This window comes from Poecilia mexicana, unplaced genomic scaffold, assembly GCF_051168715.1.
Source record: "Poecilia mexicana isolate PSO_F unplaced genomic scaffold, ASM5116871v1 scaffold_3, whole genome shotgun sequence".
NCBI classification, from domain to species: Eukaryota; Metazoa; Chordata; class Actinopteri; order Cyprinodontiformes; family Poeciliidae; genus Poecilia; species Poecilia mexicana.
In genome coordinates, this window is record NW_028263372.1 from 3,117,368 (window position 1) to 3,137,051 (window position 19,684).

General features: G+C 39.9%; 1 protein-coding gene across 1 annotated transcript in view; it reads left to right on the forward strand.

Annotated features, from left to right (window-relative positions):
* The window catches only part of hdip1 (HDAC and MIER1 interacting protein 1), a 28,342-nt gene extending 17,371 nt beyond the window's left edge, over window positions 1-10,971 (forward strand). The window contains exon 4 of the mRNA XM_088004048.1: window positions 10,410-10,971. Coding sequence (XP_087860174.1) covers window positions 10,410-10,528 — 119 coding nt within the window. The 3' untranslated portion in view covers window positions 10,529-10,971. The remainder of the gene's footprint in view (window positions 1-10,409) is intronic.
* The last annotated feature ends 8,713 nt before the right edge of the window (window positions 10,972-19,684 follow it).

A 19,684-nucleotide genomic window follows, 5' to 3' on the forward strand; every position in this document is an offset into this window, starting at 1 on the left:
AATGGAATTATTCTAGCGCAGCTATGAATGGCATGTAAATGAATAGTCTTTTGTCTGCATGCGCAACATTTCCGTATGTAAACAATGACATGTAGGGGGTCTATATTTGTAAAACTGATTATGCTTAAGTCAGTGACTCACCAGCTAAAAACCTCAACGCACATCACTGGTGGTCACTAATGATGAAACGACACCAATTCAAAGCAGTTCAGCATCACAGATGGAGATCAGATTATTTTGACACTATCAATTTCAGCTCAGAGCCTGGAGCAGCTAGCAACTACTGAAGCCAGGTTATTGTTGACGCATTGAACAAGGCATGCAGCAGTGTGTGTTGAAGCGGATACACAGTGATTCGTGCACCGCCACTTCTGGATCTTTGTAATTTGGCGCGGATCACGCGCACCCCGTTCACATAAACTGGATGATTTGGAAGATGCTCTTGCAGGTGGCTCCAATGTAGGCCTTCACTATAAACACCATTCTGCTGTTCCATCGTGTTCAACGTGAACAGTTTTTGGCTTTTCCTTGCTCTCTTTTTTTCCATTCTCTTCACTTTGCTGCTGCATGGAGCTCCACTCATGTTAACTTAGTCCATAAGAATGCTCTAGCTAGTTTGCCATCTGTTGCAAGTGACTGATGACGACGTTGGTGGATGGCTGGTGACAGGTTTTACCCAAAATACACTTGGAGACAATATGGACGATCCACTTGTAATTTTACGTGTCACAAAGTTAAATGTAAGAGTGAAAATAAAGCCAGTCATGTAAGCACAACATTTTATTTCGTATTTTACACCTATTACATCACTACAATCAGTTGGTCTTGTAAAGTTTTTAGCAACCATGAGTCAACCCTGACTTTGCAACCTTTGTAACTCGACATACACCGTGCCCTGCAGGAGAGGAGAGGGCCTGGCTTCTTCAGCTCTCATAAAGCATGGTGGTGGGAATGCCATCATGGTGATCTGGGGCTGCATGAGTGCATCAGGTGTTGGGGAGTTACATTTCATGAACTCCAATCTGTACTGTGAAATACTGAAGCAGAGCCTGATCCCCTCCCTATGGAAACTGGATCACAGAGCAGCGTTCCAACATAATGACCCCAAACACACCTCTAAGATGATCACTTCTTTACTGAAGAGGCTGAGGGTAAAGGTGATGGACTGACCAAGCATATATATGAGTGATTCTATAATTGGAGATACATTTGGCACTTCAAGAAATGACAAAAAAAAATCATTTCTTAAAAAGTTTCTTAGGTAGTCTATTGAAAAGGCATTAAACTTAAAAAAATCTGTAATTGCCAAACATTAGCTACATATTTTATCATTTTTTCTCAGAAAAAACGTATGTTTTGCAGTATGTTATGTCAACTCTGTTACGGACAATATAGACAGTGAGTGAAAAAAACAATAAATTCTAGCAGACTAAAATAGTTTTATTCCATTACACCAAGTGTCCTACTACCCAAATACTTTAAAATGAGATGTTTTACTTAAAAATACATTTTAAAAAATCAAAACATACTCAACTTTTCACAGAGTTATTCGCTCAGGGTCAAACGTTTTTCATTAAAACTCATTGAAAACCATCATTCTTTTAGAAATAAAATTGGTCAGTAACACTAAATCACAGCAGAAGTCAACCAACAATGTATATGGTGCTCTGGACAACAGTTTTCCTTTTTTTGTGTGAAAGTATGTCATAAACATGTCAACTCTGTTACCTAACAGAGTTGGTGTTAGTAACAGAATTGACAGGACCAGAATAATTTAGAACTGAAAACTCTGTTACCATCAACTCTGTTACCCTATTTGGTAACGGAGTTGATCATTTCAAACATTTTTATTAAAAACTCCACTTGTGAGTAGAAATGCTGAAAAAACATGACACCACTGAGATAATGGTTTAAAAACCATTAAATAAACTTGTCTCTGATCAAAAATCTGTGGTATTTTTCTCATGATACTTTGGTAACAAGATTGACGTTGAAAACAATAACCCCTGGTGATTGTGATTTTTAGACTAAAATATTTCCCAGAGAATGGCACATAGACCTCTGTGTGTTTGAGGTCTTATCAGTAAAAGTAAGGGTAACACTTTATTTGAAGGGGGTTGAATAAGACTGTCATGACACTTTCATAAACATGACATAACACATGTCATGAACATGAATAAGCCTTCATGAATATTTATGACTGTTGTCATAAAGTGTCGTTCAAAATGTCTTTATGACAACTTGACATTAACCAAGAAATCATTACTGATTGCACTTTAAAAATTAGATAACTTTGTTATTAAAGGTAAAGTTTAAACGGTAATGTTTTCTTGGTTAATGTCAAGTTGTCATAACAGACATTTTGAATAATGTCAACTTTGTATTAAAAGTGTCATAATTTACTGCTCGACACTTTATGACAACAATCATAAATATTCATGAAGGCTTATTGATGTTCATGACATGTGTTATGTCATGTTTATGACAGTGTCATGACAGTCTTATTCACCCCCCTTCAAATAAAGTGTTACCAAAGTAAGTGACCTACCTTTATGCAGTTTATATAGCTGTAGAAGGCAATTTCATAGATTTACAGGGACAAAACCATATGGTAACAGAGTTGACAAAAAATTCTCGGACACATATTTTTCGAAAATAAGGTTATTTTGAGTTAATTTAATGTGATGTTGTTATTAAATTGACCATTTAGGCAGTTTAAAAAAGAAAAACAAATTCACAAAAGAAAAATAATAAAACAGGTTTTTGCATCATTTTTCAGGTTAATAAAAAAGACAGTACGCAACTCGGACGACAAGAAGTCTTGGTTTTTCAGCTATATAAAACAATTTTAAATGTATTTACTTAAATGTTTTTACTTGCTAAATATTATTTTCCATTAAAATGAGTAATAAATTACTAAAACATTTAAAAAATTGAAATATTTTAATATAACAGATCAAAAATAATGACAGATTTTTCTGGCAAAAGGTCACTCCTTTTTCAATCTGCTGAGGACCTGATAGACCATCGCAGGCAAGACATAAAACCAAGCTGAATCAATTTGAGATTCAAATCAAAATCCTGATTAAAATCTTAAGACCAGTCAAAAAATTGCAAGAATTTGCATTTTGCACTATTGGATCTTAAGAAGGTTCTAAGTAGAACTTCACAATGTTAAAGGAAAAAATCAGTGCAAGAGACAAGAACTTTTAAGCGGGAAATTTTCTGAAATCTGCATTTACACTCAAACATGATTTTTTCAGCTGATCAAAAGTTTAAGACCAAAGTCTTTAAAAGCCAAAAGCTGTGCAAAAATCTGGATTCCATGTCATTTTCTGTCAAGTCTTTACACTGTCAAGACCTCCTGATGGCAAAAGCAACAAAGCTCACTGACTTTGAACGTGGTAGGATTGTTGAGCTGCATAAGCAAGGCCTCTCACAACGTGCCATCGCTGCTGAGGTTGGACACAGTAAGACAGTCATTTTGCATTTTTTAAATGATCCTGAGGGTTATGGAACAAAAAAGTCAAATGGTAGACCCAAAAAAATTTCACCGGCTCTGAGCCGCAGGATCCGATTGGCTGTCTGTCAAGACATGGGACGATCCTCTACCCTAGCGGTTCTCAACGTGGGCGGTACCGCCCCCCAGGGGGCGTTCAGAGTACGGCAGGGGGCGTTGGTGGACATTTTTACAAAAGGGGGGCGCTGGGATACCTTTGGTGGGCGTTTGGTCGAAGGTAAACTTTACACTTTAAATGCACAACAATGCCAGTTTAGACTTTGAGCAACTTGGTAAAACTGTATTGTGTAACATTAAACCATGCTTGGCTGCAACAATATACATGGCAGCTCTTCTTCTATTCAGTGTTTGTTAGCTTCTGTTAGCTTCTTGGCGCAGCTCCGTTCTCCTGCTACTGGTAGCTAAAATCACAATACCCTCACTGTGTATCCCTCTGAAAAATGAACCCATTTAAATAAAGAAATCCCTCCATGGTGATACCTCGATAGAGAGCGTTCATTTTATAGCGATAACACCGGAGCTGTAAGTGATACTGTATGAAACTGGGGTGATAGAACAACACAGCACTTTTAAATTTCAATAATCAGAATGCAGAAATTGTTTTCGTTGTTTTAAAAGGTTTATGTCAGTCTGCCTTTTCCCCATCAATACGCTTCCCAACCGCCCTGCACCTTACGGCGCAAAACTCTGAAACAGGAGAAGCGGGACATAAAACGGAGCGACGAACTAGATGTGAATTATGGCATAAAAACAGAGAATCCGACGCTGAACAGTGAATAATCAACACATGATGTGAAACATGACGATTAGGCGGCGCAGCAGGTGATGAGTGAAGATTACTGATGGTCAATAAATGATAAAATAAATCTAGCAACAGGAAAGAACTAAAGTGGACATAGCAATAAACCAAGAGAGGATAATAATCAAAGGAAATGAATGAAGAAGAAAATGCAAGAATAAACTAACAAACTAAAGTAAATACAGAGGAATAAACTGGTATGGCAAGACCTTTCGATCAATACAGAGGACTGTATGGCAAGAATAAACACACTATTTCCAGATAAGAAATAAAATAATATTGTTGAAATGTCATGGGTTTGTTGAGACCACATCTAGTACTGAGAATAAATATATCTTACAGACCATAACAGTAAATAACTTATCACTTATTCATGTTTTTAATTAGATTTGATTAAGAACCAGATTTGTTCTTTGTAATTTCTGTCCAGTAAAACTATTCATCTATAAATCAATAGACAGGTCTATATAAAGATATAATCCATGTTTCTGTCTCATATTTATATGGTATTAAAAGGATGTGGACCTTTTGTTTTTCCACTAAAAGCTCTGGTTTGCACAGTAAATGCCATATGGGTGAAATTTTATGGATGATACTCTGATGTCCCATTCTCCTGAAGGCAGCACAGAGCTGCACCACCAGAAACTGACACTGAAGAGAAGAAGAGTTCTGATTAATGTAGTTACAGTTCTATCCATGTTTTAATGTTGCAGAGCTCAGTCGTTTTGCAAATAGTTCAAAGTTTAAACTGGCATGTTGAACATCTTTTATCTGGTCATTTTGTGGAATATTTAACAACTAGAAAATGGCAAAGAATAAGAATATTTTTCCACTCTGATTGGCTGCTGTTAGACCTACCAATTTTAACTTGAATGTTCATTGCATTTTTCGTAGACACCTGTGAAAATAATTTCTATTCCCATGGCTTTTTTGTTCTCTGGGGAATTTTTATTTTGATGATAAATACAGAAACAAGCATAAAAATCAAAACATCAACAATAGTGATAGTAATATTAATGATAAAATAATGGTCAGTGCAAAGTAGCCTGCAAATTTTTTGGTGGGGGGCGGTGAGGGACCTGGATAAGGGCTAGGGGGGCGCTGGCCATAAAAAGGTTGAGAAACACTGCTCTACCCAAATTAAGGCCATTACTGGTGCTGACTGCAGCCCAATAACCATCAGACGGCATCTGCGAGAGAAGGGCTTCAGAAACAAAAAACGTCTTCAAAGACCACGTCTTCTTCAATGCCACAAAATTGCCTGTTTGGACTTTGCAAGGGTGCACCAAACATGGGAGATTGAAAGGTGGAAGAAAGTTGTCTTTTCTGATGAGAAAAAAATTAACCTTGATGGTCCTGATGCCATCCAATGTTACTGGCATGACAAGGAGATCCCACCTGAGATGTTTTCTACACAATGCCCGCCTGACAAAGGAGTTCTTCCAAGAGAATAACATCACTCTTTTGGATATATATATATATATATACAGGTGCTGGTCATAAAATTAGAATATTGTGATAAAGTTCATTATTTTCCATAATGTCATGATAAACATTAAATTGTCATATATTTTAGATTCATTGCACACCAACTGAAATATTTCAGGTCTTTTATTGTTTTAATTTTGATGATTTTGGCAAACAGCTCATGAAAACCCAAAATCCCTGTCTCAAAAAATTAGAATATTATGAAAAGGTTCTCTGAACGAGCAATAAAAATAATCAACTGAATCAACAAAGTAACTCTAAACACCTGAAAAAGATTCCTGAGGCTTTTAAAAACTCCCAGCCTGGTTCGTTACTCAAAACCGCAGTCATGGGTCAGACTGCTGACCTGACTGCTGTCCAGAAGGCCATCACTGACATCCTCAAGCAAGAGGGTGAGAAACGGAAAGAAATTTCTGAACGAATCGGCTGTTTGCAGAGTGTTATATCAAGGCACCTCAGTGGGAAGTCAGTAGGAAGGAAAAAGTGTGGCAGAAAACGCTACACGAGAAGAGGTGACCGGACCCTGAGGAAGATTGTGGAGAAGGGCCGATTCCAGACCTTGGGGGAAGCAGTGGACTGAGTCTGGAGTAGAAACATCCAGAGCCACTGTGCACAGGCGTGTGCTGGAAATGGGCTACAGGTGCCGCATTCCCCAGGTCAAAGGTCAAGCCACTTTTGAACCAGAAACAGCGGCAGAAGCGCCTGACCTGGGCTACAGAGAAGCAGCACTTTGGACCACTGTTGTTCAGTGGTCCAAAGTACTTTTTTCGGATGAAAGCAAACTTTGCATGTCATTCGGAAATCAAAGTGCCAGACTCTGGAGGAAGACTGGGGAGAAGGAAATGCCAAAATGCCAGAAGTCCAGTGTCAAGTACCCACAGTCAGTGATGGTCTGGGTGCCATGTCAGCTGCTGGTGTTGGTCCACTGGGTTTTATCAAGGGCAGGATCAATGCAGCAGCTATCAGAAGATTTTGGAGCACTTCATGCTTCCATCTGTTGAAAAGTTTTATGGAGATGAAAATTTAATTTGGTCTGGAATCGGCCCTTCTCCACAATCTTCCTCAGGGTCCGGTCACCTCTTCTCGTTGTGCAGCGTTTTCTGCCACACTTTTTCCTTCCTACTGACTTCCCACTGAGGTGCCTTGATATAACACTCTGCAAACAGCCGATTCGTTCAGAAATTTCTTTCCGTTTCTCACCCTCTTGCTTGAGGATGTCAGTGATGGCCTTCTGGACAGCAGTCAGGTCAGCAATCTGACCCATGATTGCGGTTTTGAGTAATGAACCAGGCTGGGAGTTTTTAAAGGCCTCAGGAATCTTTTTCAGGTGTTTAGAGTTACTTTGTTGATTCAGATGATTATTTTTATTGCTCGTTCAGAGAACCTTTTCATAATATTCTAATTTTTTGAGACAGGGATTTTGGGTTTTCATGAGCTGTTTGCCAAAATCATCAAAATTAAAACAATAAAAGACCTGAAATATTTCAGTTGGTGTGCAATGAATCTAAAATATATGACAATTTAATTTTTATCATGACATTATGGAAAATAATGAACTTTATCACAATATTCTAATTTTATGACCAGCACCTGTGTATATATATATATATATATATATATATATATATATATATATATATATATATATATATATATATATATACATATATATAATCAGTGACGTGCGGTGAGATTCATTGCTGGTGAGGCACTGACTTACGACTTATATTTTGCGCAGGCATACAACGCTGGGAGGCAAAAAGACGAATCTTTTACATGTCATCCATAGCCGCGTTAACTTAGTGAAACTTTGAAATGTAGGTATTAATTTCGTGCTATGATCCCACAGCAAAGGGAAAGAGGTATTCTCCACGCTGCACGCAGACTCGTTGCCATAGCAACTGACAACAATGCCACTTCATGTTTTAGGATTTAACACCAAAAAACATTCAAGAAATTTGCACACAGAACAGAACATTTAGTCTGTTGTTGTAGTACGTTTTAGGCTTAATGTTTAATTAATAAATAATTGCTGTGGTAGATTAGCTACCGCTTCTACTTTACTGAATTATTTAGACATACAAACTGTAGCCCAAAAAACGCACATTTCATAAAAAAAAAAACATCTTATTGCTGTCTTACCTTTATGTATCAATGAAATCCATGCACCGCTAATTCTGCACAAAAATATCCGTTCATCCAAAGCCAAGTCTATCCTCGGCATGTCTTTTCTACTCCGTTTGAGAATCATCAAATTGTCTCGAAGCAAAACTTTCAGTCCGGTGTTGGTCTTCCTTTAGTTATTATTTCCTGCTTCAATTGAAAATCCACTTTAGAAAACTGTTAAAGTGTAGAAATGTCTTTCATGTTGACGTCGGAAGAGAGGAGAAAACAAATATATCGCTGTACTTTACTTATTTACTGTATGGCTAGCTCCAGGGCTAGCTCACCGTGTCTTACTCTGCAGTTGTGGAGTCACAATATCTGGGATCATGAGCGCCCCCTGCCATGAGGCAAGAGAACTGCCTGCCTCACTTCGAGTCTGTTTTCTGCCGTTTCTGATCGCTCCTCCGCACACAAAACACGATACACACAGTTGGTGACAAAAAAAACACTGTACATTATATACATAAGCTAAATTATGGAAAATCAGTCCATATATTAAATGTTTTTTAGCCATTTCATTGCTGGCGTACAGACAGGACGAACATGCTCCCATAGAACGGCAAACAGTGCAGTGAGTGAGAGGTTGATGAATCCCAGGTGAGGCTCAGTTCGCTGCTGCCTCACCGGCTTCACTTCTGAGCATTTGAATGGGAAAATGCGAAAATCCAGCGATTTTGAAGAAAAAATAATCAGAATTGGTTAAGCTAAGTAAAAAATAGATACTTTATAGTACAAACCACAGGGTGAAAATGGCAATATAAATAATTTTATTACTATTCTTCCATGATGACAGGTGAGGCTCTGCTTCACCTGCCTACCCTGACCGCACGTCAGTGATATATATATATATATATATATATATATATATATATATATATATATATATATATATATATATATATATATATATATATCAGGGTCGCAACTACATATTAGTCAGGTGGATGCAAACACATAAGTTCCACAGAATTAAACCTTAAGACATCCAACAATGTGCTTCTTCACAAGTTTTTGCTGCACAAAACCTGTTCCTGATGTGTGGAAGTGAATAAACAATGGACACACCTCTAGAGGTAGTATGAGTCAAGTTTGCCTTAAAATATTCAGAATATTTATGACTCTATTTAGTGTCATCTGGACATAATCGTATTATCCAGGACTGATATTAATGCTAGGTGCACCTGACTGAATCATATGCAGTATCTCTGGAATTACTGCACTCTGAGCTGAGATTTTTGTTATTTCTGAACAAAAACATAATTGATAAAATGTTGTTGGCCTGTCCATTCTACAATTCTCTGGCTTCAAATGTACCTTTAAACCCTCTATTCATCCATTTTTCTTCACGGTCGAACAACTTCTCCAAGTTCACAAAACGCATGTAGCGAACTCCCACACACGCTCCAGGACCCTGCTGAGGGAGCAGAGCTAGTCTAGTGTTCCACAACCAGGAAGAAAACCACACTGCTGTTCTTGAATCCAAGGTTTGACTATCTGATGGACCCTCCTCTCCAGAACCCCTGAATAGACCTTGCCAGGGAGGCTTAAGAGTGCGACTTGGCCTGATGTCCATGCAATATTGCAGAGTCGTGTCACCCAACACTACCCTACAACATCCAGAGCCTTAAGGAACTCCAACCGAATCTCATCCACTCCCAGGGCCCTGCCATCGAAGAGCTTTTTAACCACTTCGGCGACCTCGTCCCCAGAGATTGGAGAGCCCGACCCGGAGTCCCCAGTCTCCACTTCCTCAATGGGAGGCATGTTGGTGGGATTGAGGTGGTCTTTGAAATATTCTGCCCACCATCCCACAACGTCCCGAGTCGAGGTCAGCAGCACACCATCTCCACTATAAACAGTGTTGGTTCTGTGCTGCTACTGTAAACACTCCAGTAGTTTTTTTTTTTTAATGGACACACGGTGTCGCACACTAGCAGTTTGTCTGACAACTGTTTTCTTTATTATTGTGAACCAAGGGGAGGAGGAACCTGGGCCACCTTGCAGCACGGTACCTGTCATGAGTATGCTATTTATAAATTTATTTGGATGTGTATTGCACATTCTAAAGCTGACATATAAATGTATAAAAATGTGTGTGTATATATATATATATATATATATATATATATATATATATATATATATATATATATATATATATATATATATATATATATATATATATATATATATATATATATATGTGTGTGTGTGTGTGTGTATATAAAGTTGTATGTCAAGTGAAAATACTGCTTTTTCTGCTGTGGCCCCAGTGACCTAGAATTTGACTGCTCATCTAAGAAAATTTCCTTTTTCTCTTGTTTCTAGTCTGCATTTGTCCTTAAAATTAAATTAAATAGCTGTCATGAGTTGATTAAAATCTTAGAATCTTATATATTAAAATTATTTTAATATCTTGTGTTTTTGTATTCACAGAAAAACAAGAAAAGGAAGTGGACGTATATGCCAGCCTTTCTGATGAAAAGGCATTTGTCTTTTCTGTGGCCTTGGCTGAGATCAACCGCAAGATCCTGAGTCAGAGACTTATCCTATAGATTAAGACCAAAGAGTAGATCAGAACAAGAGTTGATTTAGGCTTGAGTCACATTGAAGTGGATACTTGACTTGGAATGAAAAGGGTAAGACTTGACTTAAACTTATCACAAAGGTTTGACCCTTGACAGTGTCTTTAAAAATGACTTCTGAAAATCTCTGGACCTTCATAGTTGCGAAAATCATTTTACAGGTCATAATTGCTTGTGAAATAACCAAAGACTCCACACCTGGCTGGAGTACATGCTTCTCCTGCAAAAGGGATCTTCAAAAAATAAAAAAAGTTAGATTGTTTTTCTTATGGACAACAGTATACATGTGGTTTAAATATGAATGTTGTAATGGCTTGGATTATTGTTTGTATGCTAGTAGTAAAGGACCACTAACCTCTCATTTGCTGAATTTTATATCCAATTCTATATAAAACATTTTTTGTTGAAAATCAGATGCTCAGTAGTGTTAATTTGAATATAGAACATGAAAGAAAGTGTATGTTTGGCTCTGATATAGATTAGTGACTTGAAAATATTATGAATACAAATCTTCAGTTATAATGTAATTGAAATGAATCACAGAATATATGTTTGAACAAAAAATGGTTTTTCATCATAACTGTATTTTTAATGCATAAAACGTATTTTTAAAAAAAAAACCCTGTCAGCCCAGTCCTACTGACTGCAAGCCAGAAAAGGAGGCCTCCTTACACCTGGATCTTCTCCTGGGTCTCCTCACGGTGGGACGTGCCCAGAACACCCCATCCCTTCATGATGCCCAAGCCACCTCAACTGGCTCCTCACGACGTGAAAGTACAGCGGCTCTACTCCGTGTCCCTCCCGGATGACCGAGCTTCTTGCCCTATCTCTCAAGGAGAGCCCACAGACCCTACTTGTATCTGTGATCTCGTTCTTTGAGTCAAGACGCAAAGCTCATGACCATAGATGAGGGTAGAAATGAAGATCAACCGGTAAATCGAGAGCTTTGCTTTTTAACTCAGCTCTCTCTTCATCATGACAGCACCCACTTCACTGCAGATGCTGCGTCAATCCATCTATCAATCTCCCACTCCATTTTTTCCCTCATTCGTGATCAAGATCCTGAGTCACTTAAGCTCCTCCACTTGGGCAGGACATCCTCCCCAACCTGAAGAAAGCACTCTACCCTTTTCCGGCCCAAGATCATGGCCTCTGATGTGGAGACAATGAACCTCATCCCGGCTGCTTTACATTCGGCTGCAAATGATAAATTACAAAATTGTGAAATATACAATCAAAGCTAAGGTAAATCTCTATACAGAGCATACAACTATGCATATGTAAGATATTTTATTAGTAATTTCTTTCTGCAGGTCTATTTTGTTATAGGAAAGTATTGCAATATTCAAACCCGCAATTTAACAAGAAATTGTAAATCAGAGCTGATGGTTTAGCTCTGATTTACATATTTTGTCTTTACAGAATTACACTATTAAAAATATAAACAAGGGCACAAAGCAATCTTTTAGTGACTGTAATCTATAAAAAAGAGCTGCCTGTTTGCTGCAGTGGAGATGAAGATGGTCCATTCAGGAAAGCAGAGCTGCAGCAAACTTTAAGGTGGAACTGCAGAAAAAAAGAAAAAAACAAAAGCAAAAATTGAATTGTTAATGCATGTCACTATGGGAAAAGCCTACTGAGTTTAGCTTAAAACTTTTTTAAACATTTAAATCACACTTTTGTCTCATGAAGGGAATTTTTTTTGCAAAACAAACTTATTTGTGCATGTCAGAAATCTTTTCTTGATAGTCTAATTTTTTGTTTGACTCAAAGTTTTGCTTGTGATTCTCACATGAAGTCATGGGCAAGACCCAAAATCACAACAAAAGATTTATGATGTGTGCAAATAAAAGTTTATGTTTGGAAAATAACTTTTTAAGTTCACAAGACAAAAATTAGTTATTTAATTTAAAAAAAGTTTTTTAAACAAAAGAATTTGTTTTTAAAAAAGAAATCATTACAATTCCAAAAGTTTTGATTACAATTTTATTTTACTTAACTGAGGTTAGTTTATTTTTTTCCCATTGAATAATTGGGGAAAAAATTTAACTCCATACTCTGCGAACCAGACCCTAAACTTAAAGTCTGGGTTGAGTTTTTTTCCCCTTCATTAATGACATACATTATATCTATCATGGTAATTCAGGGCGAGTTATTTTTAATTCTAAATGAAATGAATATCCTTGTTGAGTGAAAGCTGTAGGTCACAGTCTGATGAAGCCAGTAGGACAACATAATCTGCAAAAAGCAGAAACATGATCCAAAGACCACCAAAATGGATCCCCTCAACACCTTGGCTGGTCCTAGAAATGTTGTCCATCAAAGTAATGAACAGAATCACTGACAATCTCTCACCAGAATCACCGGTGAGAGATTTCTGGTGAAAATCTCTCACCGGAAACGAGCCCGACTGGAGGCATGTTGGTGACAATGCGGACCACTTTCTGACACTGATCATACAGGGACCTAACAGCCTGTCTCAAAGGGCCAATACCCCATACTCCTGGAGTAACCCCACAGGACTCACCGAGGGACACAGTCAAACACCTTCTCCAAGTCCATAAAACACATGTAGACTAGATGGGCAAACTCCCATGCACCCTCCAGGACTCTGCTGAGGGTGTAGAGCTGGTCCAGTGTTCCACAACCAGGACGAAAACCACACTGCTCTTCCCGAATCAGAGATTCAACTATCCAATGGACCCTCCTCTCCAGGACCCCTGAATAGACCTTACCAGGGAGGCTTAAAGGGAACCATGATTAGTTATAAAAATAGACCTTATTTGGGAAATATTTATCTTAGATGTAAAAACAACACAGTAATAATACTGTAGGTTATTTAGTTTTTAGAAATTTTAATAAAATATTTTCACAGGAATGCCACCATGTTGTTCAAGCTGCAAGGCATTCTGGGTAAATGACTAATGGTCCAACTGCCTGGCTCCTCCAGCCAAAACAGTGATGAGTAACGTTATGCCTTTTTAATTTGAACCAGAGTGCATTGAAAACGATCGGAACGTAGAAATCAGAAGAAGTGATGATGATAAGGAGGAGGGCCAAACAGAGGAAGAGGCAGAGTTAGCCATAGGAGCTTTTGTTTGCTGCTGCCTTCAGCTTCGTAAATGAAACAATGAATGACATGTACCTCTGGTCAGACTGTGTGATCCGGTAAGTGCTTCTATAAGCTCTGTGTCCGGTTCGGCAACAGCGGTTTAGAGTCTGAACTTTGTTCAGTGTTGGTAGTGGTTTCACATTCAGTACCGGTGTTCTAACTTCATTAGCATTTCCAGTAGTAATAGCTCCATTAGCGCTGCTTGTCTTTGACGTTTCTTCCAGCGTCTGTAGGGCTGTGTCCAGTTTGGCAACATCTGTGTTGCTTAGAGTATGGTGTGGTGGTAACAGCAACACTGGCTCCCTTTGGTAGCATGAGATTGCTACCAAAGGGAGCCATCTCATGGCATGGAGGACCCACAACATGGTGTAGAAATGTTATGCCACACACCTTATCTTGCAGCGTCATAATTACATTATGTATTTCTTGTGGGATATACTCTTGAGAAATTACTCACATGAGAATGTTGTGAAGTCCCTTCTTACCTCAAGCAAGCCACTGTATAAAACCAGCTCACATAGTACCAACTCAGGTAGGAATGACTAGGAGAGCTTGATGCAGAGGCCAGAAGGGCTACTATGGTAACAGTTCAGGCAAATGCTCATTTTAAATATAAGATTCATAAAAAGAAATGAAAATACTATGAGGTCTTACTCTCTTGCAAGAAAGTTGAGAAATAATGCTTTTGGAAAGAAATCAAGAAAATAACTGCAAAATGTCACTATCAACTACTATTGATGGTGACGTAAAAGAAATTACTCAGTTATGACAGGAGCGCTACAATGCACTGTTTAACTGTGTCAAAAGTAACATTTTTGTAGTGAGTTACATACATAGTAGTGAGAATGACAGGGTTTCCCCAAGAAAACTTAAGCCCGGTGGTCGGGGCACTGAGGCGGTCCACCGGAGTTTTGTATTAAAAGATGTTAAGTTAACAGGAAACGTAAAATATTACTGGGTAATTATGTTACTGGAAGACATTGCAGACAATACTTAAACTCACAATTATAGAATCTTAAAAACAAGTCAAAACAATACAATTAAAATAAATATCAGTTATTTGCACTTTATCAGTTAAATCCAAATTAAGTCATTGGCTAGTGGATCTAAAACCACAATGATCTGATCACGTTTAGAACACCGGCCCAAGGCATAAATGAACTAAGAGAATATCAATGCACTTAAATTTGATTTAATGGTTTCAGCATAGATAAATTAAAAGATTATAAATTGTTTAACATTTAAATTTAAGAATTTAAGGAGCTGGCAAGTTTACTTTGTAAAAGTTGAAAGAACAATCTTCATAGTTAGATTATTTTGGTACCATAGCCAGTGCCGGACTTAGGAGGGTGTGGCCCCCTGGGCTTATGCCAAGGTACGGGCCCTACTTAATCATCGTTATACAGATGATTAAGCAATATATATATATATATATATATATATATATAAAAAAAAAAAAAAATTCCCTTCTCACCCTCCGCGGGTGGTCTCTTTCATCCTCTGAGCTCGGGTCCTCTACCAGAGGCCTGGGAGCTTGAGGTTTCCTCCAGTATCTTGGCTGTGCCTAGAACTGCACATTTCTGGACTGAGATGTCTGATGTTGTTCCTGGGATCTGTTTGAGCCACTGCTCCAGTTTGGGGGTGACTGCCCCGAGGGCCCCGATGACCACAGGCACCACTGTGGTCTTCACCTTCCAGGCCTTCTCCAGTTCCTCTCTGAGGCCCTGGTATTTCTCCAGTTTCTCATGCTCCTTTTTCCTGATGTTGTGGTCACTTGGTATTGCTACATCCACCACAACGGCTTTCCTCTGTTCTTTATCCACCACCACAATGTCCGGTTGGTTCGCCATTACCATCTTGTCTGTCTGGATCTGGAAGTCCCACAGGATCTTAGCTCGGTCATTCTCCACCACCTTTGGGGGTGTTCCCCACTTTGACCTCGGGGCTTCCAGTCCATATTCGGCACAGATGTTCCTGTACACTATGCCCGCCACTTGGTTATGTCGTTCCATGTACGCTTTCCCTGCCAGCATCTTGCACCCTGCTGTTATGTGCTGGACTGTCTCAGAGGCCTCCTTGCACAACCTACACCTTGGGTCTTGTCTGGTGTGGTAGATCTGAGCCTCTATTGCTCTGGTGTTTAGGGCCTGTTCCTGGGCGGCCAGGATGAGGGCCTCTGTGCTGTCCTTGAGTCCAGCTTTCTCCAGCCATTGGTAGGATTTCCTGATATCAGCCACTTCAGTTATTTGTCGGTGGTACATCCCATGTAGGGGCTTGTCTTCCCATGATGGTTCCTCCAGCACCTCGTCCTCTGTTCCCCATTGTCTGAGACATTCGCTGAGCACATCGTCCATTGAGGCTTTGTCCTTGATGTATTTATGGATCTTGGATGTTTCATCCTGGACAGTGGCTCTCACACTCACTAGTCCTCTGCCTCCTTCCTTACGGCTTGTGTACAGTCTCAGGGTGCTGGATTTGGGGTGGAACCCTCCATGCATGGTTAGTAGCTTCCGAGTCTTAACGTCCGTAGCCTTTATCTCTTCCATTGATTATTGATATGAGCTAATTATTGATATGAGCTAATTATTCCGGCAGGGTATCTGATTACTGGTAAGGCATAGCTGTTTATTGCACGGATCTTGTTCTTGCCATTGAGCTGGCTTCTCAGGACTTGCCTTATTCGTTGGAGGTATTTGGCTGTGGCTCCTTTCCTTGTGACCTCATCGAGGTTGCCATTTGCTTGTGGTATTCCCAGGTACTTGTAGCTGTGCTCTATGTCTGCTATCGTTCCCTCTGGGAGTGAGACCCCTTCTGTGCGGACGACCTTCCCTCTCTTTGTAACCATCCGGCCACACTTCTCTAGTCCGAATGACATCCCAATGTCAGTGCTGTAGATCCTGGTGGTGTGGATCAGTGAGTCGATGTCTCGCTCACTCTTAGCGTACAGCTTGATATCATCCATGTAGAGGAGGTGACTGATTGTGGCCCCATTCTTGAGTCGGTATCCGTAGCCAGTCTTGTTGATGATTTGGCTAAGGGGGTTCAGGCCTATGCAGAACAGCAGTGGGGACAGAGCATCTCCTTGGTATATGCCACATTTGATGGACACTTGTGCAAGTGGTTTGCAGTTGGCTTCAAGGGTGGTTTTCCACAGCCCCATCGAGTTTGCAATGAAGGCTCTTAGAGTCCTGTTGATGTTGTACATCTCTAAGCATTCAATGATCCAAGTGTGTGGCATTGAGTCATAGGCTTTCTTGTAATCAATCCAAGCGGTGCACAGGTTGGTGTGTCGGGTTTTGCAGTCTCGGGCGACTGTGTGGTCTACAAGGAGTTGGTGTTTGGCTCCTCTGCTATTTATGCCGATGCCCTTCTGTGCCGTGCTCATGTATTTATTCATGTGCCCGCTTATCTTAGCTGCTATGATGCCTGACATGAGCTTCCATGTTGTAGAGAGACAGGTTATCGGCCGATAGTTGGATGGGACTGAACCCTTTGAGGGATCCTTCTGGATCAGGATTGTGCGCCCTTCAGTTAGCCATTCAGGGTGGGTCCCATTTTGTAGCAGCTGGTTCAGTTGAGCTGCCAGTCGCTCATGGAGGGCAGTGAGTTTCTTTAGCCAGTAGGCATGGATCATGTCAGGCCCTGGTGCTGTCCAGTTTTTCATACCTGAGACTCTTTCTTGGACATCTGCCACAGTGATGGTTACCGGGGCTTGTTCAGGGAGGTTGCTGTGGTCCTCTCGTAGAGAGTTTAGCCACTGTGCATTGCTGTTGTGGGACGCCTCCCTTTCCCATATGCCTTTCCAGTATTGTTCAGTCTCCAGCCTTGGTGGGTCTGCTCTGTTGTTATTACCCTGCCATTGAGAGTACACTTTAGCTGGTTGGGTGGAGAAGAGCCGGTTAATCCTCCTGGCTTCATTCTCTCTTGTGTATCTCTTTAGGCGGCTGGCCAAGGCTTGGAGCCTTTGTTTGGCAGTTTCGAGTGCTTCAGGTATGGGCATCGGGCTGTACTTCTTAGGTACTGGTCTTTTCATTGCACCTCTTTGGAGCTCTGACAGTTGGCTCACTTCCCTCCTTGTTATCTTGATCTATATCTTATCTATATATATATATATATATATATATATATATATATATATATATATATATATATATATATACATTCCTGATTTCCTTCCCTTTGGGTGGTCGGTGTTTGGCCGTGACTTCCTTGTGGAGCCGATCCAATCCACAAACCTTATCTACCTATAAGGTCACAAAAATCAGCCACTGTCCACCATGAGAGAGGGCTGATGGACAGTCCCAACCACCAGGTCATCTCTCGATGCAAGATTTACAACAGTCACTCCATGATTGTCAACTTTTTTTGCTATATTTTGCACACACGCACAAAAAAATTTCAGCAAGTTAGATTTTTAAAGATCGGCCAGAAAATTGCTACCGATGCACCTTTAATGAATATAAAGATCATTACTACAAACAAAATATACTTAGTAGTTATTAAAGAAATACTTTAACATCTTGAATATGTCTATGTCAATGTTCTCTATCCATCCTCTGTGTACAGTATTTATTAATCCTTCTTCATTTCTGTCTTTATCTGTCTCCCTCCCTCTTTCAATTTTTATCAACTGTATCTTTCTCTGTAATTATCAGGTTTATTTCCTTACCAACTTCAGACAGTCAGGTTATTTCCCCTCTGAGAGCCAAAACGGGATTTCAGCTGCGTGTCAGGGCAAGACAGGACGCACTAGAGATAATTTGTACAGTCGGCCCTTCGCCTTATGATTAGGACATTTCCTCCCGGCGCTGCTAGCTGGAGGCTAAAGCTAGTTCCGCTTTTTTAACTTTGCATTGAGCGCAAGCGAGCAGAGTAGGTATTACTTTTCTGTGACTTTAGCTGTTTTCTTTCTCTTTGAATCGTTCTGTTGCTTTTTTTTCCACTCACGAAAACCCGTTTCAAAGCATCACTTGTCAATATGTCAATTATATTTGGGGGATTTTCTCTTTTTACTGTTTTCTCTTGCTATGTTTAGGGTTTATTTGTGTTTGATGTAATTTCCCTGGTCCCCAGTTTCTCTTTATCCTCATGTGTCTCCCATTGATTAGTTATTGCCTTCACCTTTTTCCCTTGTTTTTTAAGTCTGTGCGCACCATGTGGTGGCGCGGGATCCTCATCTGATCTTTCCTGTGATCGAATGAGTAGGGTTGTGTAGTTTCGAGTCCAGTCTAGTCTAGAGGAAGTAAGTTCTGTTCCATTTCGTTGTTTTTCGACTTTCTGATGATGCTGTACCACCGAGCCTAGCTGCTGATCTGTGGGTGTATTGATGAGAAATAAACGCAAGACATCACGCTGCTGCCTAGCTGCAAGACCTCGCACCTTGACATCACTGACTTTTAGCATCATTTAAAATACAGAACACAGCTGTGGTGGATGGAGGATAACTCAGCCTGTGTTTGGATGTACTCACCACTTGGAACTGGCTTTCAAAACGTGAGCTGGAGAAGAATCGTTTCTGATGTTTGTAAAGATGTTCCGATGCTATAAAACTAACATCCATATTTCCTGCTTCTTGCTCAGCCCAGTAAGCTCACACAAACTCATCAGTTTTTACCCAAAGCGCAGGATCAGTACTGTTCGGATTATCCGTGGTCATCACTGCACCTTGCAAAGAAGCTCGCCCTTCCGCTGCCTCTGACTCCTCGGGAACCAGATCAGTCAGAGATCCAGGATAGCAAGGTTAATGTCTTGAGAACCGGAGAGGGACGATGGTTCTGTTCCATGTCCAAAATGGTTTAAAAACCCTGTTAGCTTGAATATTTTCTTCATCACCTCTTTGTCGCTCTTCTTTTTCTTTTGTTCCTGCGCTCCGCTGTCATTCATTCCGTTATCCGCCATCGTGAGAAATCCCTTCCCTGACGCTCTGCCCAATGTGTAAGAAGTGTCCAACTTGGACCAATAATAATCAAGCATTCATGATGGACGTTTGTCAGAACAAATCAGACATTTTTTCA